The sequence below is a fragment of the Schistocerca americana genome, chromosome 4 (genome assembly GCF_021461395.2).
Source record: "Schistocerca americana isolate TAMUIC-IGC-003095 chromosome 4, iqSchAmer2.1, whole genome shotgun sequence".
NCBI classification, from domain to species: Eukaryota; Metazoa; Arthropoda; class Insecta; order Orthoptera; family Acrididae; genus Schistocerca; species Schistocerca americana.
The window spans coordinates 240,735,819-240,761,739 of NC_060122.1; the positions used below are offsets into that span (position 1 = coordinate 240,735,819).

General features: G+C 42.4%; 1 protein-coding gene across 1 annotated transcript in view; it reads right to left on the reverse strand.

The window, feature by feature from the left end:
- Positions 1–2,423: 2,423 nt before the first annotated feature.
- The window catches only part of LOC124613375 (solute carrier family 15 member 1-like), a 212,821-nt gene continuing 189,323 nt past the window's right edge, over positions 2,424–25,921 (reverse strand). The window contains exons 14-17 of the mRNA XM_047142076.1: positions 17,562–17,661; positions 17,258–17,383; positions 3,812–3,919; positions 2,424–2,843 (exon numbers count right to left, since the gene is read on the reverse strand). Coding sequence (XP_046998032.1) covers positions 2,652–2,843; positions 3,812–3,919; positions 17,258–17,383; positions 17,562–17,661 — 526 coding nt within the window. The 3' untranslated portion in view covers positions 2,424–2,651. The remainder of the gene's footprint in view (positions 2,844–3,811; positions 3,920–17,257; positions 17,384–17,561; positions 17,662–25,921) is intronic.

A 25,921-nucleotide genomic window follows, 5' to 3' on the forward strand; every position in this document is an offset into this window, starting at 1 on the left:
CGGCGGCGGTGCACAAATGCTGCGCAGCTAGCGCCATTCGACGGCCAACACCGCGGTTCCTGGTGTGTCCGCTGTGCCGTGCGTGTGATCATTGCTTGTACAGCCCTCTCGCAGTGTCCGGAGCAAGTATGGTGGGTCTGACACACCGGTGTCAATGTGTTTTTTTTTTCCATTTCCAGGAGTGTATGTTGCAATACTTAATGGACGCTCCTCGTAGATGCACATCTTTGAGTTCCTTAGATGCCTGTTGTCACGCCTACCTGATAAGGACTTCAAACATTGGGAACTATTCTAGAATACTGACCGCACCGACGCCTTGCATGCGATTTTCTTCATAGACGCACTATTTTTCCCGTGGTCCTTTCAACAAATCTAAGTCTTCCATTGACCTTACCAAATAATAACTTTACGTGATCGTTCCGTTTCATATCGCTTCTTAGTAATACCCATATACACCAGTGAACAGTCTGATAATCACTTTGTTTTCTCAGCCACAATCTTGCCGGCTGCGTTATCCAATGTCATCTCTCTCCTAATTTCATTACTCAGAATATGGTATACAAATTAAAAAACAGACAAAAAGCAAAATACCATAGGGACGAGAGTATGACGGTAGAAAAAGGAAGAGACAACCTCACTCATTTTCTTTTCTATTTCTTTTGCCTTAATCCCGTTCCTACACGGGGTCGGCGTGGTTATTATAGGATTTGGCAATGTTAAACTTGGCAGTGCCGTGGCATTGTCCATAAAGCGCGTTACCGAGAGGGAACACTTTATGCCCACCCTCAAAAAAATTAAAAAGACACAATTCGTTAACTGTTGTTGAATTATATTAAGACTATACTTTTGAAAGAGACACTGATGTGTAAGTAGGGTCCAGAACCTGAATACCTCTTAGCACACTCTTACCAATACCATCGTACTTTCGGCACAGTTTTCAACCCTCCCCTTCAATGCCCACTCGCAGCCAATGTCAGTAATTGTTTTGTATCTTAGTTCGTGGTGGCTACTGGATCAAAACGGTGTCTGTTATTTTGGACTCGTCAGTGCGGATGCACGCCAGGCTCGAATTCTTACGGGAATCGGCGAAATGCCGCGAGTAATGAGAATAATAAGCACTGGGTGCTACATTCGCAGTGTGTGAACGAATTGAAAATTTGGGTCTGACGGGAGGTGTGCAAGGGTAGCCCCAGAGTTTTGATGATCCCTGTATTTGGATGGCGCAGCGGTCAGTGCAGTTGCCTAGTAAGCAGAAGATCCGGGTTTGTATCCCGGTCCGGAGCAAATTTTTAATCTTCTCCACTGGTTTAAATCAATGCCCAAGCTCAGCCAATGTCTGCAATTCCTTTGCGTCACTTTCAATAAAGTTTACTTCCGACTTTATGAACACCACAAAAAAGCTTAAAAATACAAATTTCATTCATTGTTGTTGACTTTTACTCTCAACATACTTTTTAAAGAGACATTGGTGCGTAAGTAACGCCCTGAACCTGGAAGTATTGAATGCAACATTCATTGGGTGACATCTACTACTCAGACTTAAATTTTTGTTTTACGTTTAATTGAAAAATTTAATACGTAAATGGTATCTGGTAGAATAATTCATTATAACCAATAAATATTTCTTTCAAAATTTTAAAATATTAACAAACTGACCAGACTACAATATTTTCGAAAGGCAGCAGCATAAGATATCTCCACCTACCTGCTTCATTCTACGAGGGTTAATGTTAGAGGGTGATCGATTGCCTTTCCTGTCGCCACCCTTCCACTTCTCCCCCCCCCCCCCCCCCTCAGCCCCCCCCCCTCCCGACCTCTTAAGGGACGGGAAGTGTGTACCCCAGCTGTCTGCCTGTATAGAGTTATTCCTGTGAGAGTGTGCGAACGTTTTGTAAATGTTTGCGATTCGTGTAGCTGAGGCAGGAGCTGGGTGCCAGCCAGATCTTCACCATGTCGGATGTGGGAAACCGCCTAAGAATCACATCCAGGATATGTATGGTCTGTGATCCACCGGGCGGATTCGATTTCTCTCTCTGCTTTTTTCTTCAAAATGGTTCAAATGGCTCTGAGCACTATGGGACTCAACTGCTGAGGTCATTAGTCCCTTAGAACTTAGAACTAGTTAAACCTAACTAACCTAAGGACATCACAAACACCCATGCCCGAGGCAGGATTCGAACCTGCGACCGCAGCGGTCTTGCGGTTCCAGACTGCAGCGCCTTTAACCGCACGGCCACTTCGGCCGGCTGCTTTTTTCTTCCCTCGCTACTCGGGCGGTGAAGATGTGACCTCAGTGGATGTTCTAAGTGCATCATGTTTGTTCCTTGAACGGTACCCTTGGAAGAACGTGTGAGAAAATTCCATTCGCAAATTTGGAGGATGGGGGTAACATGGTAGGCCATACAGAACAACTGCCAGATTCCTTAAATTAGAAAATAAATCTGTTATTTTGTTATTTGGATCAAAGCACATTTTGACAGATATTACTGAATTATAAAAATGTTGATGCAAGTTGCTTGTATTTACAGATGAGAGAATGTACAAAAGTCGATGAGAGGTTTCTACGTAACATGTAGATCTAAGTATTACGTGAGATATAGTTTTTACACAGATGATTATATGATATTATCTTTGCTGCATATAGAAATAAATTATTCTTCAGGCTTGAAATTCGGGTTCTCGAGTCCTTGTTCTTGTTTGACGCTGTTAACATCATCACTCTTTAAGTCTTCTTCGCTGTCGCCGTCTTGTGGTTTTTCCACGTACTTGTACCCTCTGGCCATTAAGCCAAATATTCCCATATCTACAATCATCAGGCCAGCAAACAGGAAGAACGTGTTAGCCTGCGTCAAAAACAACATCCAATCAATAAGAGAGATTACCCAACGTACACGTTAATACAAACATTTCTTTTAAATCCTACGGGGTTCAACGACACAACCTGCAAGAGAATACTGACAAACTGAGCACATAGGCAGAGAAAAGTGGGCAGATGAAATAAAAGAAATAAGAGGTTAGTTGGCGCCATCGGTATCAGTGAGGAAGTTGCATTAGCAGCCCTCTAGGACCTGCCTGTCAAAGGCTCTCGATGAACAGTCCGATTCTGACATTTACAAGTAAATTAACATTAACATCAACACATCTGAATACAACACGTTTCTAAATAATGACCATTGTGTGATTAAATTACAATAAACCCAAACGAAATAAAAGTTGTCCATTTATAAAAATCAACAGTGCTGGATTCATTCAATCGTAATCTGGCTAATATTGGGGAATTCCTTCTAGTTTAGACACGAAACAAAAAACTTTTTTAAATCTATTTAATATTATTACACGATCCGTCAAATTCAATTCATTACAAGATGATTTTTGCAAAACGTTTCAATTTTTCTGAAAATGGCGCTTCTACTTACGTGCAAATACATTTTTCTTGTAATCGTTCTTTCAGTATTCTGTTCCTACTGTCAAGGATGTGACATTTGTTTCATATAAAGCTCACTGGTAACACACAAACAGTAAGTGTTCGTTGCTACCCACATATTTTCGCCGTCGACGAGTTTCGAAAAATGTGGTTTTTCATCACATACTGAAATCGAGAGTACTGGAAAAATTGTCTTCAAATGTTTATTTTCCTATCCAGTAATTTCTCTCTCTTAACTGAAAGGTATCCCTTGACTGGTTAGTGACAGAAATACATCTGTTATTTTCGTTCTGCTTTCCGAGAAAATGCCAGTGATCTAAGAAAACATGTGACACATACTTCTCGATTCTTTAGTATTGTTTTTGTATTTCAGTTATTTTGCCTTACCTGGCTTTCAAAAATTTTTGCTCCTTCGATTATGATGACAATCAAGTTTCCAACAGCAACTGAGAGCAGCCAACCGGATGTTAGAAGAGATTTCATACTCGCTGGAGCCTGAAACACATGTTCAATTTTATCTCAATCAGCCGTCGTTGCGTGACAGTATATGACAAAAATATCAAGTAGGAAACACATCCCTGATGTCCTGTTTCCTTTTTAATATTAACATATTTCACAGAAAAAGTGATCATCATAACTTACATTACACCATACCGATTTAGTGTCAACGCTATAAAAATCAGCTACGATACCGGCAAAGATGACATCGCGGAGTGTCGCTGTTCATAACCAGGGACTATCAGAGCATCAATCTTCCTAAGCCACCATTGTCGCCCTACTTACTGAATTCCTCGACCGAAATGATTTCTGTCTTCCACCCACGTTTAAAATAAATACCCTCCTTAATTCGGCTGCAGATAATGTGAATAGACGTGTGGCTCGATGCAGGCACCCGTTATTCCCTGGCACTACTGAAGACCCAAAGACCAAGGCTGGTTTCAGAATGTATCAAATGTCAATAATTTTCATTTACTGCAGTGGCAAGATTGTACAAGGCGTGTTTTTTTAAGTGCGTACCGTTTTGAAATTAAAAAAAGACGTGCTAAGATATCTCAATAATTTTATTTTTACATGAAAGCCTGTACCTTAATCTACTTTTCCACATAATTTCCGCCAATATTGAGGCACTTGTCATAACGTTGAACCAGTTTTTGAATACCGTCCTCATAGAAGTCTGCTGCCTGACTTGTTAACCACTGCATCACCACTGTTTTGACTTCGTTATTGCCTTGAAGACGCTGACAGCCCAGGTGTTTCTTCAAGTGCCGGAACAGATGGTAGTCACTGGGCGCAAGATCGGGGCTGCACGGAGGATGATCTAGAGTTTCCCAGACATTGGTCTGATTTGCCACATGCGGACGGGCATTGTCTTGCAGCAGAACGATGCCCTTGCTCAACTTCCATGGACTGTTGCTTTGATTCTGGTGAGACGTAGGCCACCCATGTTTCATCGCCCGTAACGATTTGGCTTAAGAAATCATCACCGTCGTTGTGGTACCGCTCAAGGAAAGTCAATGCACTGTCTAAACATTTGATTTTGAGCACATCCATCAACATTTTCGGTACCCTGCGTGCGCACAATTTTCGGTAATTCAAGTGCTCGGTCACAATGCCACACAAAAGACTACGAGAAACCTTAGGAAAGTCATCCCGCAAGGAGGGAATCGTAAAGCGTCTGTTTTCTCTCACTTTATTGTCCACTTCCTGTACCAAACTTTCATTAACGACCGAAGGACGCCCACTCCGTTGTTCATCGTACACATTTGTGCGGCCATCTTTAAATGCTCTCACCCACTTTCTTACCATTCCATCACTCATAATGTTTTCTCCGTAAACTGCACAGATGTCACGATGAATATCGATTGCTTTTAGGCCTTTAGCACTAAGAAATCTTATAACAGCCCGTACTTCACAGTCGTCGGGACTCACGACTATCGGAGGCATCTTAAACACTCAGTACACAACGTAAACAAGGAAGAATCAGACTGTTATGGCGTCAGTGCGTATATTAAGGTACAGGCTCTCATGTAAAAATAAAATTATTGAGATATCTTAGCACGTCTTTTTTTAAATTTCAAAACGGTACTTACTTAACAAAACACGCCTCGTATTCGCTCAGGATTCCCAGTTCCTGGTTTCCGCCGTAATTCACTCTACGAAGACGCACTACGAAAGAATTATCCGAATGGCTGGCCGGTGTGGCCGAGCGGTTCTAGGCGCTTCAGTCTGGAACTGCGCAATAGCTACGGTCGCAGGTTCGAATCCTGCCTCGGGCATGGATGTGTGTGAGGTCCTTAGGTTAGTTAGATTTAAGTAGTTCTAAGTTCTAGGGGACTGATGATCTCAGATGTTAAGTCCCATAGTGCTCAGAGCCAGACAATTATCCGAATGGGACGGAAATCAGTAGATTCGATGTACGTGTGCAGTCAAACAAATGACTCAAGATTTCGGAAAAGTTGGATGATTTATTGAAGATAATGAGCTTCATAAACTGAGCAAGTCAATAGCACGTTGGTGCACCTCTGTCTCTTATGCAAGCTGTTATTGGGCTTGGCATGGATTGATAGAGTTGTTGGATGCCTTCCTGACGGATGTCGTGCAAAATTCTGTCCAATTGGTGCGTTAGATTGTCGAAATCCAAAGCTGTTGGGTGTTCTTGCCCACAATGCTTCAAACGTTCTCGACTGGGGAGAGATCCGGCGACCTCGTTGGCCTAGGGTTTGGCAAGCACGAAGACAAGCAGTAGAAACTCTCGCCGTATGTGCCCGGGCATTATCTTGCTGAAAAGTAAGCCCAGGATGGCTTGCATGATGGACAAGAAAACGGGTCGTAGAGTATCTTCGACGTACCGCTGTGTTGTAAGGCTGCCGCACATGACAACCAAAGGGATCCTGCTATGAAAAGAAATGGCATCCCCCAGTATCACTCCCGGTTGTCGGGGCGGTATGGCAGGCGATAGTCAGGTTGGTATACCACCACTGTCCGGGGCGTCTCCAGACACACGGTCGGCGAGAAATCTCATTGACTGGAGTAGACTTGTCAGTGATGAGACCCGCTTCGAACTGAGCCTCAATGACCAGCGAAGAAGTGCCTGGAGATGCCTCGGACAGCTGTTGGATACCGACCTGACTCTCGCCTGCCATACGGTCCGGCAACCAGGAGTGATGGTCTGGGGTGCCGTTTCATTTCATAGCAGAACCACTTTTACTGTCATCCACGGCACCCACACAGCACAGCGATGCGCGCCGGTATTCTACGGCCCGTTTTGTTGCCCTCCACGGCAAGCCACCAAAATGGTTCAAATGGCTCTGAGCACTATGGGACCTAACATCTGAGGTCATCAGTCCCCTAGAACGTAGAACTACGTAAACCTAACACACACATCCACGCCTGAAGCAGGATTCGAACCTGCGACCGTAGCGGTCACGCGGTTCCTGACTGAAGCGCCTAGAACCGCTCGGCCACTCCGGCCGGCGGCAAGCCACCCTGTACTTACGTTTCAGCAAGATAATGCCCACCTGCACACGGCGAGAGTTTCTGATGCTTATCTTCAGGCCTGCCAAATCCTATCTTGGCCACCGAAGTCGCCGGATATCTCACCTACTAAGAACGTTTGGGGCATTATGGACAGCGCCCGCCAACCAGCTCGGCATTTTGATGATCTAACGCGCCATACTATCAATCAATGTTATGCTGAATTAGTACTTGCATTAGGGGATAGAGGTGGACCAAAGTGCTGTTGAATTGCCCAATTTGTGAAGCTCTGAAATTACACTATTTTTGTAAAAGAGCAGTTTTCATTCTGCATGCGTGAAAATTTTACAATGTGTAGATACATCCTTCGCGCTTGTTTTCAAACTTAGTTCAACCTGTTCCCGTGAGTGGCGCCGTCACAGCATGTCTTCAAGATGGCTGGTACACTTGACATCCGTCAGAAGCAACGTGCTGTCATAGAATTCCTGTGCTGTGAAAATGAGACAGTGGGAAACATCCACAAGAGGTTGAAAAAGGTGTTTGGAGGTGCTGCTGTCGATCGCAGTACAGTTAGTCGGTGGGCAAGCAGGTTACGTGATGAAAGCGGGAACAGCAGTATTGAGGTCTGTCCTCGGAGCACAGGCCTCGTACTGCACACACTCCAGACAATGTGCAGAGAGTTAACGAATTGGTGACTGCTGACAGATGCACATATGACGACACTGAAGAAACTTCAAGCTCGACTGAGTCGTGTTCGACCACATCGGCAAAAGCAGGATGTTTTGCTGTTGCACGACAATGCGTGGCCACATGTCAGTCAAAAAACCATGGAAGCGATCACAAAACTCGGATGGAAAACAATGAAACACCCGCCTTACAGTCCTGACCTGGCTCCATGTGACTATCATCTCTTTGGGAAACTGAAAGACTCTCTTCGTGGAACAAGGTTTGAAGATGATGACTCTATTGTGTATGCTGCCAAACAGTGGCCCCAACAGGTTGGTCCAAAATTTTACCGTGCGGGTATACAGGCGCTGGTTCCAAGATGGCGTAAGGCAGTTGAGAGGGATGGAAATTATGTGGAGAAATGAAAATATTGTTCCTAAAGATGTATCTACACACTGTAAAACTTTCAAACATGTAGAATAAAAGATGGATTTTAAAAAAATAGTGTGCATTTCTTTTGGAGTGACCCTTGTTTGTCTGTATGTGTACATCACGTCTACCGATTTCCATCCCATTCGGATAATTCCTTCGTGATGCGTCGATCTTTCTTTTTTTAGAGTGCATTATCAATAGAAATGCAATAGGCAGATTCCTATAAGCCACGACTGTGATTATTAGTACACAACAGTTTCCAAAACAGGTTTTTCGGTAAATTCTTTCTGTGGCACATGTGTTGGCCTTTTAGTCGGAAGGCTGCAGCTGGTTTGGCGCAGCTCTCCACGGTTGTCAATTCTGTGCAAGTCTCTTCATCTCTGTGTTACTAACTGCAACCTACATCCATTTGAAACTGACTACTGTGGCGAAGGTTTGGTTCCCCTTCCTAATTTTACATTCTATACCTCCTTTTTTTTCCCCAAATTGACAATTCCTTGCTGCCTCAGGATGTGTCCTTTTAACCGAGCCCTTCTTAGAGTCACGTTGCGCCAACACCCCAAAACGATTCAATACTTACTCGATCTGCCCATACTTCAGTAGCACCTCAGCCGGTCGATGTGACCGAGCGGTTCTAGGCGCTTCAGTCGGGAACCGCGCTGCTGCTACAGTTACAGGTTCGAATCCTGCCGTGGGCACGGATCTGTGTGATGTCCTTAGGTTAGTTAGGTTTAATTAGTTCTAAGTCTAGGGGACTGATGACCTCAGATGTCAAGTCCCATAATGCTTAGAGCCATTTGAACCATTTGGTTTCAATAACACCACATTTCAAAAGCTTCTGTTCTTTCCTTGTTTTTACTGTTTGTCGACCCCGTTTAGCTGCTCACATAACGTTACACTTCAGACAAATACTTCCAGAAAACACTTTGTAACATTTACATTGACTTTCTATGTAATGTATTTCCGTTTTTCAGAAACGGTTTTCTTGCTACTTAGTCTGTATTATATCTTCGTTATTTCGGTCAGCATTGGTTCTTTTTCCGCCCAAATAGCAAAAAACTCTACTACGTTAAGTGTCTTATTCCCCTAAACTCGGAGGGTATTTCAGTAATATTACACACACATGACACACTGAGGTGACAGAAGCCACGACATAGCGATATGCACATATGCGGATGGTGGTAGTATCGCGTACACAATGTATAAAAGGGCAATGCATTGGCGGAGCTGTCATTTGTACTCAGGTGTTTCATATGGAAAGCTTTCTGACCTGACTGTGGCTGCATAACGGAAGTAATAGACTTTGAACAAGGAACGGTAGTTGGAACTAGATGTATGGGACATTTCATTTCGGAAATCGTTAGGAAATTCAATATCCCGAGATCAACAGTCAAGGGTATGCCGAGAATACCAAATTTCGGGCATTACCTCTCACCTCAGACAACGCAGATTTCACTTAACGACCGAGAGCAGTGGCTTTCGCATAGAGTTGTCAGTGTTAACAGACAAGCAACACAGCGCGAAATAACCGCAGAAATCAATGTGGAGCCTACGACGAACGTATCCGGTAGGATAGTACAGTGAAATTTGTCGTTAATGGGCTATGGCAGCAGACGACCGACGCTAGTGCCTTTGCTAACAACACGGCATCACCTGCAGTGCCTCTCCTGGATTCGTGACCATATGGGTTGGGCCAAAGACGACTGGAAAACCGCAGAATGGTTAGATGAGTCCCAATTTCAGTTGGTAAGAGCTGATGATAGATGTCGAGTGACACAACGAAGCCAAGGACCCAAGTTGTCAACAAGGCACTGTGCAAGCTTGTGGTAGCTTCGTGATAGTGCGGTCTGTGTTTACATGGAACAGACAGAATCCTCTGATCCAACTGAACCGATCATTGACTCAAAATGGTATGTTCGGCTACCTGGAGATCATACAACGATGGCATTTTTATAGCTGACACTACGCCATGTTATCAGGTCACACTTGTTCGCGACAGGTTTGAAGAATATTCCGGACAATTCGAGTGAATGATTTGGCCAGCCAGATCACCAGACATAAATCTCATCGAACATTTGTGGGACACAATCGAGAGTTCAGTTCGTGCACAAAATCCTGCACCGGAAACACTTTCGCAATTATGGACCTCTGTAGGGGCAGTATGGTTCTATAATTCTGCAGGGGACTTCGAACGACTTGTTGAGTCCATGCCACGTCGAGTTGATGCGATACGCCGGGCAAAAGGAAGTCCGACAAGATATTAGGAGATATATTGTGACTTTTGTCACCTCGGTGTATAGTGAATGCAAGGAACTGAAAGATTTATAAGTGTTATTTAACAACATTATCAAGTGTGTTCGATTAACATTTACGTAAAGATAACGTATAGAGTTATAGTTACGATGGTGTATCTGGTCTAAGAAAGTATCTTTGAAGAACAGCATTCTGTTAGCCGATTTTTCTTTCGGAAATGTGCAATCGTCACAAAGATTCTCACGTAAGAAACAGTGCAGCAGTAGTTGTTTCCACTGTGCGAGTTGTTGCTCGTGGGTGTAAAAGTGGCTCCCAAAGCATAACCGACGAGCTTGTAAGAACAGTTGAACAGAATCGGTAGTGTCTTGTAAAAAGGTTACATCATGAACATCAACAAAACTAAAATAAAGGAAATGGAATGTAGTCGAATTAAAACAGGCGATTCTGAGGGAATTAGATCAGGAAAGGAGATACTAAAAGCAGTTTCTTCTATTTCGGCGGCAAAATAACTGATGATGGCTGAAATAGAGAGGATATGAAATATAAATCGGCAATAGCAAGAAAAGGATGCTTAAAATGGAGGGTTTAATATTATCCAACATAAATACAATTGTTAGCAACCTTAGAGTGTAGCCTTGTATGGAAGTGAAGCGTGGGCTGTAAACGGTGGAGACAAGAAGAGAATATAAGACTTTAGAATGTCCTACGAACTAAACTTGACGATTTGATGGATAGATCGAAAACTAATGAGGTGCTGCTGAATCGAATTGAGAGACAAAAAGTTATGGCTATACTAAAAGAAGGGAACGGTTAATAGGACATGTGGTGAGGCATCAAGGAATCGTCAATTTGGGAAGTGTGGAGGGTGAAAATTGTATAGGATGACCTAGGTATGAATACCGTAGGCAGATTCAGATGGCTGTAAAGTTGCAGTAACTACTCTGAGGTGAAGAGGCTTTCATAGGATAGGCTAGAACTGAAGAGCTACATGAAATCTGTCTCTGGACTGAATACCCCAACAACAATATCAACAGGGTTATGCACGCAGAACTATGCAATGCACAAATCAAGTTTGGATCACCTCGGTTCTCAGATCACCTGAAGATAGACGTTGACTGTGGATATTTTATCACAGATACAGCTCCTTTGACTGTTCAGAGATGTCACTAAACCCGCCCCTAGATGTAAACAACCATGCATGAGCAGCGCCTATTAGACGGAGGGGGACCGACAGTCGATCAGTTCCAGTCATACCGTCGGGGAGGAGGTACACGGCTCACGTTGTCTGTAGTTCAACCAAGCCTACACGGTCAACACCGCGGTTCGATCGCGTCCGCATTGTTACTTTGTGCCAGGAAGGGCTCTCAACAAGGGAAGTGCCCTGGCGACTCGGAGTGAACCAAAACGATGTTGTTCGGACATGGAGGAGATACTGAGAGACAGGAACTGTCGATGACATGCCTCGTTCAGGCCGCCCAAGGGCTACTACTGCAGTGGATGACCGCTACCTACGGATTATGGCTCGAAGGAACCCTGACCATGTTGAATAATGCTTTTCGTGCAGCCACAGGACGTCGTGTTATGACTCAAATTGTGCGTAATAAGCTGCATGATGCACAACTTCACTCCCGACGTCCATGGCAAGGTCCATCTTTGAAACCACGACACCATGCAGTGCGGTACAGATGTGCCCAACAACATGCCGAATGGACCGCTCAGGATTGGCATCACCCTCTCTTCACCGATGAGTGTCGCATATGTCTTCAAACAGACAATCGTCGGAGACGTGTTTGGAGGCAACCCGGTCAGGCTGAACGCTTTAGACACATTATACAGCGATTGCAGCAAGGTGGAGGTTCCCTGGTATTTTGGGGTGGCATTATCTGGGGCCGACGTACGCCGCTGGTGGTCACAGAAGGCGCCATAACGGCTGTACGATACGTGAATGCCATCCTCCGACCGATAGTGCAATCATATCGGCAGCATACTGGCGAGGTATTCGTCTTCATGGACGACAATTCGCGGCTCCATCGTGAACATCTTGCGAATGACTTCATTCAGGATAACGACATCGTTCGACTAGACTGGTCAGCATGTTCTCCAGACATGAACCCTATCGAACATGCCTGAGATCGATTGAAAAGGTCTGTTTATGGACGACGTGACCCACCAACCACTCTGAGGAATCTACGCCGAATCACCGTTGAGAAGTGGGACAATCTGGACCAACAGTGCCTTGATGAACTTGTGGATAGTATTCCATGACGAATACAGGTATGCAGCAATGCAAGAGGACTTGCTACTGGGTATTAGAGGTACCGGTGTGTACAGCAGTCTGGACCACCAACTCTGAAGGTCTCACTGTGTGGTGGTACAACATGCAAGGTGTTGTTTTCATGAGCAATAAAAAGGGCGAAAGTGATGTTTATGTTGATCTCTATACCAATTTTCTGTACAGGTTCCGGAAATCTCGGAACCGAGGCGATGCAAAACTTTTTTTGATGTATTAAAGGCGTCCAGTAATTTGCAGTTATCTCTACTTCAGTAACCACCTTCCAAGAATGAAGCCAATAAAAATTGTTAAATGAAAGAATTATTTTGTTTTGCAGTTTTCTCGTTTTTACGAGAAATAATACTTTTCTAGGCCATGTGGGTGATGTTAAGCTGCAGCATGGTTGATTCAGATCGTTATGGCATCTTTCAAGACAACTCTCCCGCACATCTCCTTTCCGGGAATGGGCCAAGAGTATTCAGTCTGAACTTTTATATTTCCAAATGACTGCAAACTGACAGTAATTCACAGAATAAACTGCTTAAGTCAGTGGAATATTTCAGATGCATACTGTATGAAGACAACGAAAGCTCATCGAACGTATAGTGGTTGGACAGTAGATTATTACTGAAACTTAAGTCTAAGTTCGGATTGTTGCTATGTTACATGGTAGTAGGCAAGTGGTCATGCTTCTGTAATATGACTTTGTAGATGATAATAGTAATAATAATAATAATAATAATAGTAGTAATAGTAATAATATACGGCTCAACGGGCTGGTGCAAGTCTTTCAGTTGGACGTCGCTTTGGTGACTTGCGTGATCCACCAGAATCCGGTATTCATAGGCTGTCATCCATTCAAATACTAACCGCGTCAAACGTTGCGCAGCTTCGGTGATCGGGCAAGAACCATTGGAGCCAACCCAGCAAGGCGGTCGCCTATTCTATAGTTTAATTCTTACAATGTATACATTTAGCGTAAAGGTCGAATATGGTGCGACATGTTGACTACTGCACTGCAACTGCATCTCGTACTCTTCGCCAATGGACTCGGGACATTTAGTTGCAGCTAGGTGTAATCATCGACTTAGGCCTGTCACTACATGTTCTGTAACCTATCATTTCCTGTCCACCTGTGTGTGTTAGCCCCTTTTTCATTTTGTATCATCTTTGCCTAGTTTCCGCTCATAGGAGGAAGGGGCTTTTTCTTCGGCTAAAGATGATGGGCCTGTATTTCCCTAATCCTGCTAAACAATGTCGGCTGGAGCCTACATGGAGGACGAAGCGAGAAATTTCACCATGACGGCGATTGCGGAAAGTGTTCTTAACGTCCTGCCAGGTTGGTTGGTTGGTTGTTTGGGGGAAGAGACCAAACAGCGAGGTCATCGGTCTCATCGGATTAGGGAAGGATGGGGAAGGAAGTCGGCCGTGCCCTTTCAAAGGAACCATCCAGGCATTTGCCTGGAGAGATTTTAGGGAAATCACGGAAAACCTAAATCAGGATGGCCGGACGCGGGATTGAACCGTCGTCCTTCCGAATGCGAGTCCAGTGTGCTAACCACTGAGGCACCTCGCTCGGTCCCTCCCAGGGGCACAACCTAACAGAAATGCTGCATGCAGGAGCAGCGGAATGGCTGATGAAAATGCCTACTGTTTGTTCTAGTTTGCTGATTGGCTGAAAGGCCTAAATTTTAAACAGGTTCGTGAAGAGGTTGGGAGCTCACGAAACTGCGGCAGTCGACTGGCCGTGTGCTCTCTGCGCCGCAGACGGTATTTTCAAGGCGTATTCTGGAAGTCTGGGTTTCGTGATCTATCGTGATCAACGAGGGACTGAGTGTGACACAGGAGACTGCGAATATCCGTAGTGCGTTCTCGCGCATGGGCAGCGATTTCTCGTTAGGCATTTTCCGTCTGTGCTTTGTGAATAATGAGGAGTAATGAGTGTGGACTGATGCGGTAAGATAAGAGCTCTGTGGAAATGTGGATATTTTAGCTAGCTGGAAGTGTCGAAGTGGTAGTTAGATAAAAAGTGACTGCCTTGGCTAGGGTTGTTCGATGCTAATAAACATCACGTGTATTAGTGCAAATCTGACAGTGATGGTTTTGAGTGACCTCTTCCCTATCGATACTGAACTGTGTTCCGGTTTGGTGGTCAGGTAATTAGCAGCAGTAACTGCTAATAGTCAACTGAATGTGACTTACTGAACAGTTAGCGGTGAACCTTTCCAATCCGATCCACAGATCCAAGAATCTTACCTGAAAGCACTTAAGTAGCAACTGGGTTATTCAATTATTCGCTTTTGAGATGAGAGAGTTTAACCATATCTCACGGGTCGAAGGAAGTCTGGCGACCCTTATTTAATCTGATTGGATAGTAAGGCGCAGTAGACAATTAATCCGCGTCCGCCAAGAACTTTTCAGGTTAAATCCGTGGAGCAGTACGTCCCACCCTTGATCTGACGCCCCGCACACAACCAGCAGTGCTTGGACCCTGGCCACAACCGGGACGCCACAGAAGCTTCGAGAATGGACAAAAGGAACGTTCCGGTTCTTTATCTGCTTTAGGCAGCATACCGGTACAACAATGATTTCAGACACCTTATTAGTTAAAACCAAAATGTCCGCAGGGGGTATAGTCAGTGAATAAAAAGTTATTTATCTGCAGATGTCTTCCGTCTCTCAACTTTTTATTAATCTATTCGTTTATTTTTCATTTTATTTGTATGCAGATGTTTTCCCTCGCCCAACTTTTTATTCATTGACTATCCACCTTAAGGGCACTAGGGTTTTAACTAAGAAGGTTGGACTCCCATAATCTTCGGCATGTTGTTTACCTTGTTTTAATGCTTATATGCACCTGATAGTGTGGTTAGACGCTACGAAACAGGTAGCGCCTTAATAAAATTGGTTGAAAGTGCAGCAAAATTCTGGCTACAAAATTCATTGCTTTTCCCTCTACAGTTAGAAAATGTTTGGATACAGCATTGGTAATACTGTAAGTAAGCTATTTGTATGTTGGCAGCACTGTAGACTATGTTAATATCGCTGACAGCGCTCTGCGCCCTCGGCAAGAGATCCTGTGGTTGGACGGACTAGAAGTTAGCGTGTGGACAGGGAAGTCTATGGACATCATATTCTTAGTGGAGACTCTGTGTTGGTAGGACATGCATTGTAAAGTGAGATGAAATGATGTGTTTATAAAAAAATACGCAAGGAAATGTATGAGGATGGATGTATGGTTGATAATTCTTGGGTAGTGGAAGTACTCACAACTATATAATTATTATAACTAGAATGAGGTAAAATTTTCTAAATACGTTGTTTGCTCTTCAGCGAAATCTTTCTTTTAGCTAACCATATGCCTCCTATTAGTTAGAGTCTATAGTAGCTAGAATCTTTGTATTTATCTGTCTGTTGTTGCTACTTGCCATAACTGTTTAGTCCGCTTTATGACGATTTTCCGTGAGGTAAGTGACTTATGAAAAAGTAGGGGGTTTTCACTTCGGGATGCGTGATTTAAATGAGTTTAGGCAATTAACAGAGTTGATGGTAGTGTCATATTTCTTCAATTTAATATTTTTTGGATTAGTATTATTGTTAGGTTTTCTTGCAATTCAGAGCCATTATTTTGTGTTAATTATTGGAAGTCGTGTTGTCAATGTATAGCAGTCAGATGGCGTTGGGCTTGTATATTGTGGGTAATAAACGAATACTTTAAGTTGTCTTTGTCAGTGAAAATTCTGTAGGTCAGTTAAAAAAAAAATAACTAAAGAGTTACTTTCAATACGTACCAGTATGACCCAGTAACAATCTCATTATCAGTCTTGTAATGTCGTAATACGTGTTCTGGAAACTACGTCCTTTCGAAAGATGTTAATGAAACCATTATACAGAGGTCTTCTTCCATACTAGAGACAAATTTTGATGTTTGTGTTATCAGATTTTAAAGGTTGATCATACTTTACTACAGAATCTAATGTTTTCACTTTAGCAGATTGTTCAAAGAAGGTTTATTTAGACACATTACTACTGTGTATCGAACCGGCAACAGAGGGTAGGCCTTTTTTCTTTTTCCCGGGCAACATTGTCAGGCAAACTCACTTTATGGTTCGGGACCTTATTTTCCGAAAATTGTAGAACCTCACTTTTTTCTTGAGAAAAATTGGAATTTTTATTGCGAGACGAAATATGTTTTGTCAAAATTTCGGGATAGGATTTCTTTTTCACTCCTCTAAAACAATTTCTGACCGCGCAATTCTAAATTATTTTGGAAGACGCAACAGGAATTTTAACTTTTAAATTTCTTTGCAAGTAGTAATCCTTTTCTTAACGTTCCACAGGTTGTCTGTTGCCACATTAGACTGAATGAGAGCTTCTCAGCTGGGCCATACATACTTGTGACGAACTGTGCGTTGTAATACTGTTCCAGAATGCAAATCCCAATCACTTTCCTCATGCGGTACTATTCATTCCATCTATTAGGTCAAGTCGTCTAGATCAACCTGTAATGATGTATCGTCGAATACAGGAGAAGATGATGAGTATCCCCCAATACGGTTCCAGGATTTGTGTAGTCGGATCCTTCTGTAAGTACTCGCGCCCAGCTAATGAATCACTCTTTCCTTTCATTTTCAAAATCCAAGACGTGTTAGGTTTAAAGCCCAAGAAACAATCTGCAACTAATTATTCACAGATCTAAAAAATACCTCTCTAGTAGCAACATGTGGTATTTTTACCTGAGAATATGAAAATTCAAGTCCAGTAATGGAGAACATAACTTCCCCGGCTGTTATTACGACGTACTGTGGGACCAGCCATAACATATGTACCGAGTTTGGAGATGTCACTGTGTACAACTGATGCTGAAAGAGAAATAGAAATGAGTAAACAGTACAAAAATTGTGTGTTAAGTATAAGGTATATAAAAAAGCCTATTCTAAACTCAAAAGTAATTTTAATTTTAGTTTGTGATAATAGTTATCTTTCAAATTATCTGCTAAGGCAATGGTTATTTTCTACATTCGAAAGAAAATTACTTACATTTGTGATTTCTGCTGTTTTAACCAGTACATAATTGTAAACGCCTCCAAACTTTAACTGCACGCTGTCTACTTTGTTGTCGTCCAGATAAACGTCATAACTGAAAAGAAAAATCAGTGTAATGTTCCCAGATTAGACATTTGTTACAATACTGAAAGCATTACACAAGGAAGCTAAGCGTAGCAATGCCTGACAGCATGTCCTTACGAGTAATTGAGTGTGGCATTCCACTTAGTCTACATTTAAACGTAAATAAATAAAATAATTGAATTTATATCTATAATTATTTATTGTTAGCGTATACGATACACCATATGCCACCATAACTTAATCAGACTTCTTGTGGAAGTTGAACCTCAGACTGGAAATTCTGGAAATTTGTAGAAACTTCTGACTTGCATTAACCTAATCTAACTTGCGCTAACTTACGCTAAGGACAGCACACACATCCATGCCCGAGGGCGGGACTGGAGCCGCACGCACTGTGGCAAGGCGCCTGACACCTGAGACTAGCTGCAGGAAAACATAAGCACACATGGATGCCCTAAAGCATCAGAGACTCGTTGTTGTTGTGGTCTTCAGTACTGAGACTGGTTTGACGGAGCTCTCCATGCTACTCTATCCTGTGCAAGCTTCTTCATCTCCCAGTACCTACTACAACCTACATCCTTCTCAATCTGCTTAGTGTACTCATCTCTTGGTCTCCCTCTACGATTTTTACCCTCCACGCTGCCCTCCAGTACTAAATTGGTGATCCATTGATGCCTCAGAACATGTCCTGCTAACCGATCCCTTCTTCTAGTCAAGTTGTGCTACAAACTCCTCTTCACCCCAATTCTATTCAATATCTCCTCATTAGTTATGTGATCTACCCATCTAATCTTCAGCATTCTTCTGTAGCACCACATTTCGAAAGCTTCTATTCTCTTCCTGTCTACAATGTTTATCGTCCATGTTTCACTTCCATACATGGCTACACTCCATACAAATACGTTCAGAAACAACTTCCTGACACTTAAATCAATACTCAATGTTAACAAATTTCTATTCTTCAGAAACGCTTTCCTTGCCATTGCCAGTCTACATTTTATATCCTCTCTACTTCGACCATCATCAGTTATTTTGCTCCCCAAATAGCAAAGCTCCTTTACTACTTTAAGTGTCTCATTTCCTAATCTAATTCCCTCAGCATCACCTGACTTAATTCGACTACATTCCATTACCCTCGTTTTGCTTTTGTTGATGTTCATCTTATACCGTCCTTTCAAGACACAGTCCATTCCGTGCAACTGCTCTTCCAAGTCCTTTGCTGTTTCTGACAGAATTACAATGTCATCGGCGAACCTCAAAGTTTTTATTTCTTCTCCATGGATTTTAATACCTACTCCGAACTTTTCTTTTGTTTCCTTTACTGCTTGCTCAATATACAGATTGAATAGCATCGGGGAGAGGCTACATCCCTGTCTCACTCCCTTCCCAACCACTGCTTCCGTTTCATGTCCCTCGACTCTGATAACTGCCATCTGGTTTCTGTACAAATTGTAAATAACCTTTCGCTCCCTGTATTTTACCCCTGCCACCTTCAGAATTCGAAAGAGAGTATTCCAATGAACATTGTCAAAAGCTTTCTCTAAGTCTACAAATGCTAGAAACGTAGGTTTGCCTTTCCTTAATCTTTCTTCTAAGATAAATCGTAGGGTCTGCATTGCCTCACGTGTTCCAACATTTCTACGGAACGAAACTAATCTTCCCCGATGTCGGCTTCTACCAGTTTTTCCATTCGTCTGTAAAGAATTCGCGTTAGTATTTTCCAGCTGTGACTTATACACGCAATTCTTAACATTGTGGATTTCTACATCATTGTCAAAATCGTCGAAGGCATAGAGGAAAAGAAATTTATTGTTTGTCTTCCTTTGACTGAACGAGACTGCGAGCAGCTTGGTACAAATATCGTATCAAGTATTCAGAGAAATTAAAATATAAATATATCACCTGGGTGTACTGCTGCGTCGTATTACAAAATATTTAAAATACTAAACCAACATTTCGGCCCAGATGCAGCGACCTTCCTTAGGACAAAAACATATTAATTACAATATAAATTGTTCGAACAATAATACAAGATTATTTTATAATGACCACATAGGTACAAAACTTATAAGTATATAGTCTTGGCATGACATCAACTATAGATAAAATAGAATATAAAAAAAGAACTCAACAGAGATTAAGAAGCATACATCTGTATATTAGAGTATGTAGGCATCCACAGAGAATACACCAAATTTCATATACACAAGTTACTATCTCGAGTAAAATAATAAAGGCCTTGTAAACTTCAGAATTCCTATGATAGAAAAAGCAATAGCATTTATTGGAAGAGGTACCTTCAATTCCACAAGGTTCTGCAGTACGCAGTTTTGCAGCGATCCGAAGAAATTGCGGGAAAACAGCAAGTACTTCTCATCACCTTCTTTCTTACGACAGCTGGCGAGAGAGATATCTTTATACCTATCCGATATAAGCAGGAAGAGATTGAACGACGGTTGGTATGCATTCGTCAGTTCCTACCAAGGTGATTATCAGCTTCCTGCGCGCCTGAAATTTTCGAGACCAGGAGTGATCGTAATTACTGTTCCATTCGCAGTGTAGGGTTGACCTTTATGGCAGACTATCAGATGAGCCTCACTGAAATCCTACGATGTTCTACATGTGAAGGACGTCTCTTTGTCATACAGTATTTTAATAACACCGTCCTTGTGAGACTTCAAGAAGATTTCATAGACAACCTGGAGTTAAGGAACTTGTCGGCTTTCTGAATTTGATGACACCGGGTGTGAGCTATCTCGTAAAAGAACACAATCTTAATAAAGAGAAGCAAACATTAGTGGCAAACAGTGTTATAATTTTATCAGTTTCTAATAAGAAACTCCCAGAATCTTTTACAAACGCGAAAGTAAAAAAATAAAATTGTCTACAACAGGATGCGAACTGGAGGGTCGCACAATTCAGTTCGATAACATGACGCCTATAACCGCGCGTCTGTGCATATCACTCTAACGTTGCTTTTTCATCTAATTTATTAGTAGCTCGTTAAGGCTGTTATTACTGCCAACATGGATTTAACTGAGATTTAATTAGAGCAAATCGCACCAAGAATGTTGGGGTTTGTGATAAGTCTTCAGTGACCTGTTGCCTTGAAACGCAATACTGTCATAATGCAGTTTCCAATCTGGAAATGAGCGTTTACCCAGTGCGCTTTTTGATTGGCCTTGATGTTATGACTTTTAATTGATTGTTGCTTAAAGCTCAGTCATTATTCCACAATTCACGTTATATCCTTCAGATAAATAAATATCTTGTACTACACATTTTTAAACGTAGCCTACGTGTTAGTTCAATGTATAAGCTACCTCCACGTCATATTTAATCCTGGTCTGTCCAGATGTTTTAGCATGATGCGGTAGCAAACATACAAACAAGATTTCGCATTTATAACATATATCGGATTGAAAGGCGCCAATGCTCTGTGCGTCCTCTCTCCGTCGGTTCCCTTTTCCATGTCTTAATATCGTATGATGGTAGACTGACGTTCATTGTAAGGCCAGAAACACTGTCCTTACACGAGTGGTCGACCTTGTCGTTGTAAACCAATCCTAAATCAGCCGGCGCTCGTAGAAGGGAGATTCTCATACCTCTTCGTCTGTTTTGCAATGATTCTCGTGTAATTTCCAGTAGGCTGCGGCACCCCCCTTTTACAATCTAACACTATTAGCAGAATCCGGATCCCCAACTGGCGACCAAATCTGAGGCCTACTCAATCGCTATTGTTTACGCTGTCAAAATTGAACAAAATGGCGTAAAAGAAAATCAGTGGAATATTTCTGCTGAAGGACACGAAATGCTGATTCTGCTTTAAGTTTCTTGTATGGAGAGTCATCAATAAACACATGAACAAAGTGAATCCAATAAAGATCAATGTAAATACTGAAACTTGGACTGACTGTATCGAAGCGATTTTTCATAAAACTGAAGTAGTGATTATTGAGGTTTTCCAACTGATATCAGAATGGAATCACCAATAGGACTATGTAGCTATCTGCTTGAATCGAACGGTCGATGGTACGGGTTGAGTTTATTTCTGCCACCAGCAAAGGACAAACATCCCGTATATCCAATGTAAACCTTATAAGTGGAAGACTGTCTCTAATATCTCGCAGGAGAGCGATTAATCGGCTATTAGACTGCTGACTCTTCTGACAAACAAAATTTTCTTTTCAAGTACTGGCATCGAAAACACAGTGGAATTTCAGCAACCTCTACTAGTAAGGTGTTCGTCGGAGTCGATCGCACTGAACTCCTTCTACATCTGTAGTCTGCAAACCACTGTGAAGTGCACGGGAAAGCATAAGTCACATTGCACCAGTTTTAGCGCTTTTCCCGTTCCATTGACGTATAGAGCGAGGGAAGAATGATGTTTAAATGCCAGTGTGAGCGCTGTAATTAATCTAATCTTGTCTTATGGACCCTACGTGAGCGATATGTAGGGAGTTGGAACGTATTTCTAGTGTCATCGTTTAAAGCTGAGTCTTGAGACTTGGTAAGTAGGCTTTCTCGGGATTGGTTACGTTTATCTTTGAGAATCTGCCAGTTCAGTTTCTTCAGCGATCTGTGACAGTCTCCCACGGTCACACAAGCCTGTGTCCATTCGTGCTACCCCTCTCTGTGCACGTTCAATATCCCCTATTAGTCCTATTTGGTACAGGTCCCAGAAATGTTCTAGGATGGGTCGCACGAGTGATTTTTAAGCAATCTCCTTTGTATACTGATTGTATTTCCCTAGAACTCTACCAATAAACAGAAGTCATCTTTAGTTACTACTGAACCTATGCGATGCTCTCATTTCATATCCAAATGGTTCAAATCGCTCTGAGCACTATGGGACTTAACTGCTGAGGTCATGATTCCCCTGGAACTTAGAACTACTTAAACCTAACTAACCTAAGGACATCACACACATCCATGCCCGAGGCAGGGTTCGAACCTGCGACTGTAGCGGTCGCGCGATTCCAGACTGTAGCGCCTAGAAACATTCGGCCACTCCGTCCGGCTATTTCATATCCCTACGAAGTGTTACAGGCATGTATTTTTATGAGTTACTGATTCCGACTGCGACTCATTGATATTATAGTCATAGGATATTCCATTTTTTAGTTTTGTGTAGTGCACAATTTTATATTTTTGAACATTTAAAGCAAGTTCGCCATCTTTGCATAGTTCAATAAAATTTCGGGAGTGCAGCCGCATAAAGTCAACTTCTTCTAATAGTTCTGTTTCCGATGAATATTGACCAGCCGAAATATTAGAAGAAGAATTTATGTGGCTGCACTCCCGAGATTTTATGGAACAGTCTTTTCACCGCGAAAATACGAAGATGTACATCTTCGCATAGCTTTGAAATCTTATCAAGATATGATTGAATATTTTCGCAACTTGTTTCAGACGGTACTTCATTACAGATAACTGCATCGTCACCGAAAAGCCTGACGCTACTAGCTTTGCAGCAACTGGCACTTATATCTGCGGATATTTCGCTCGTCTTATCAGTAGTATAAGAATTAAATTGGGACAACACTCCTGGGTTTTTCTTTCCTTTGCTATCTTCAGTTCCGTCCTTGTCCTTGAGTGACTGGACCCTAACTCTGGTGCCACTTACAGCCTTTACATACGACCAGAATTTCTTTGTTTTTTTGTGAAAGATCATTCGCCACTATTCTGCTTCGGTAGTCATTGAAGACTTCACACAGTGGTCTCTTGATAGCAACACTCATTTATTTGCATCTCTCATGTACATCCACATGATTCGTTTTACACCTATTATGCAGTAGTATGTTTCTTTACTGGGCCCGTATACCATGGACGGTCCCTCCCATCACGAAACGTTCTCCTGGGTACATATCTATACAGTGCATGGTCAACTATTATTTTAAACTTGAACCATAGTTTCTCTACGTGCTCAAATGGTTCAAATGGCTATGAACACTGTAGGACTTAACATCTGAGGTCATCTGTCCCCTAGAACTTAGAACTACTTAAACCTAACTAACTTAAGGACATCACACACATCTATGCCAGAGGCAGGACTCGAACCTGCGACGTAGCGGTCTCTCTACGTGCTCCTGTCCTAAACTAAATGTTTCAAGTTCCTCTTTGAGATATGCCATTACTACTGCTTTATATAGTTTAATGATCATATAATTCTATTTGTTTTAGTTGCCCTTTGTACGTTGGTTATCATTGTTCAACGTCGCTGATACCAGTTTTGACGTGGACATCCGCAAGAACCTCAAGTCTATTTGTTTCCATTAGATCTAACACATTTCCATCATGAGTGGTGTTTCGAGATATTTGTTCTAGTAGTTTTCAGAAAATGCAATTAGTAATGTTTCACAGGTTGTCTTATCACACCCACCACTAACATAGCTGTAATTATCCCATCTGACTGTTGGATAATTACAGCAGGACTGAGGAACTTAATTACAAGCGAACTGTGTTTTTTCTAATGTTTTCCTTTACATCAGGAGATGAAGCTGGTAGTCGATAGCAGGATGCAATTAGATTTTATTTCTACCCCTGATACTGAGCGGTGCCCACACAATTTCGCATGCAACTTCAATTTCTGTCTTAGTGGGTTTAAGTTTCTTGTTGCTGCTTCAAATGCAACACCTCGATTTCACATTAGCCAACATCTACATCAATATCTCAGTTCTGCAGTTCACCACTGAGTGCTTGGCAGAAAATTCTGCGAACAGCATTCAGACTGTGGCTCGACCATTCCACTCTCGAATAACAAATGAGAAAAACGAACACTCCGTGCGAGTTCGCATTCAGAGGAGGCAGTTGGCGACTGAAATTCTGTGAAAAGATCTCGGCACAACGAAAGACGATTATGTCTTAATTATTGCCATCGCAGCTCGGGGTATCATACCCGTGACACACTCTCCTCTATTTCGCGGCAATGCAAAACGACCTGCCCTTCTTTGAACTTTTTCAGTGTTCTCCGTCAGTCTTGCCAGGTAAGGATCCCATACCGCTCGACGATGCTCCAGAAGAGGACAGTCAAACATAAAGTAGGCAGTCTCTTTAGCAGATTTGTTGCGTCTTCTAACCACTTTGGTTTGTCTTCCTCAGAACATTTTCAATGTGATGATTCCAATTTAAGATGTTATCAATTTTAATTGCTCGGTATTTCGTTGAATCGACAACCTTTAAATGTGTGTTATTTATCGTGTAACCGAAATGTAACTTGTAATCATGTGGACGACCTCATACTTTTTATTGTTTAGGGTTAATTGCAAAGTTATGTATCTACAGATATCTTGTCGAAATGATTTTGTAATTTTACAGATATTCTGATGACGTTATTATGAGTTAAACGACAGTATTATCTGCAAAAAGTCTGAGAAGGCTGCTAACATCGTTTCCCAAATCGTTTACTTAGATTGGTAAAAACAGGTGGACACCAGATGATCACTTCTGTTTAACTCTGTCATTTCCCGTGAATTATTACACGCCTGACGAGAAACCCTTTGAGTTTGAGTATACAAAAGTCGAATGATGTTCGAATGACGTTTACACCATTCGACGCCCCACATATTTTCTACCATGCAACCACAATATTGGCTGCTAACGGCAACAAGAGATGGACTGGAGATATCCAACGGTAAAAGCGGCACGATGCTACGGAGCGTAGTTGGACTGCTTAGCCGACGAGTAACTTACAACAGTCCTGGTGGTGTTGATATAAAGCGGAGCAATGGCAACGATAAATGAAGCAAACATTGCATTATATCTACTGATGTGTTGGCAGAAGAGCCAACACCGTGTTGCTAGAGAAGGCCGAAAAGCACGCGTTTAATCTCACGCAGACTGACGTGAGGTCTGGAACAAGGTAAAGTAATTATCCCATCCTCGTCACCATGTGATGTGTTGGCAGAAGAGCCAACACCGTGTTGCTAGAGGAGGCCGAAATGCACGCGTTTAATCTCACGCAGACTGGCGTGAGGTCTGGAACAAGGTAAAGTAATTATCCTATCAAGAAAAGAACGTAGTTGCGTGAATACTTAACTTTAATCCATAATTGGAGAACATCGCTCTTGATGATACATTAATAACAATTTCAATATAGTCTGGTAATGGCGCCTTGCTAGGTCGTAGCAAATGACGTAGCTGAAGGCTATGCTAACTATCGTCTCGGCAAATGAGAGCGTATTTGTCAGTGTAGCATCGCTAGCAAAGTCGGCTGTACAACTGGGGCGAGTGCTAGGACGTCTCACTAGACCTGCCGTGTGGCGGCGCTC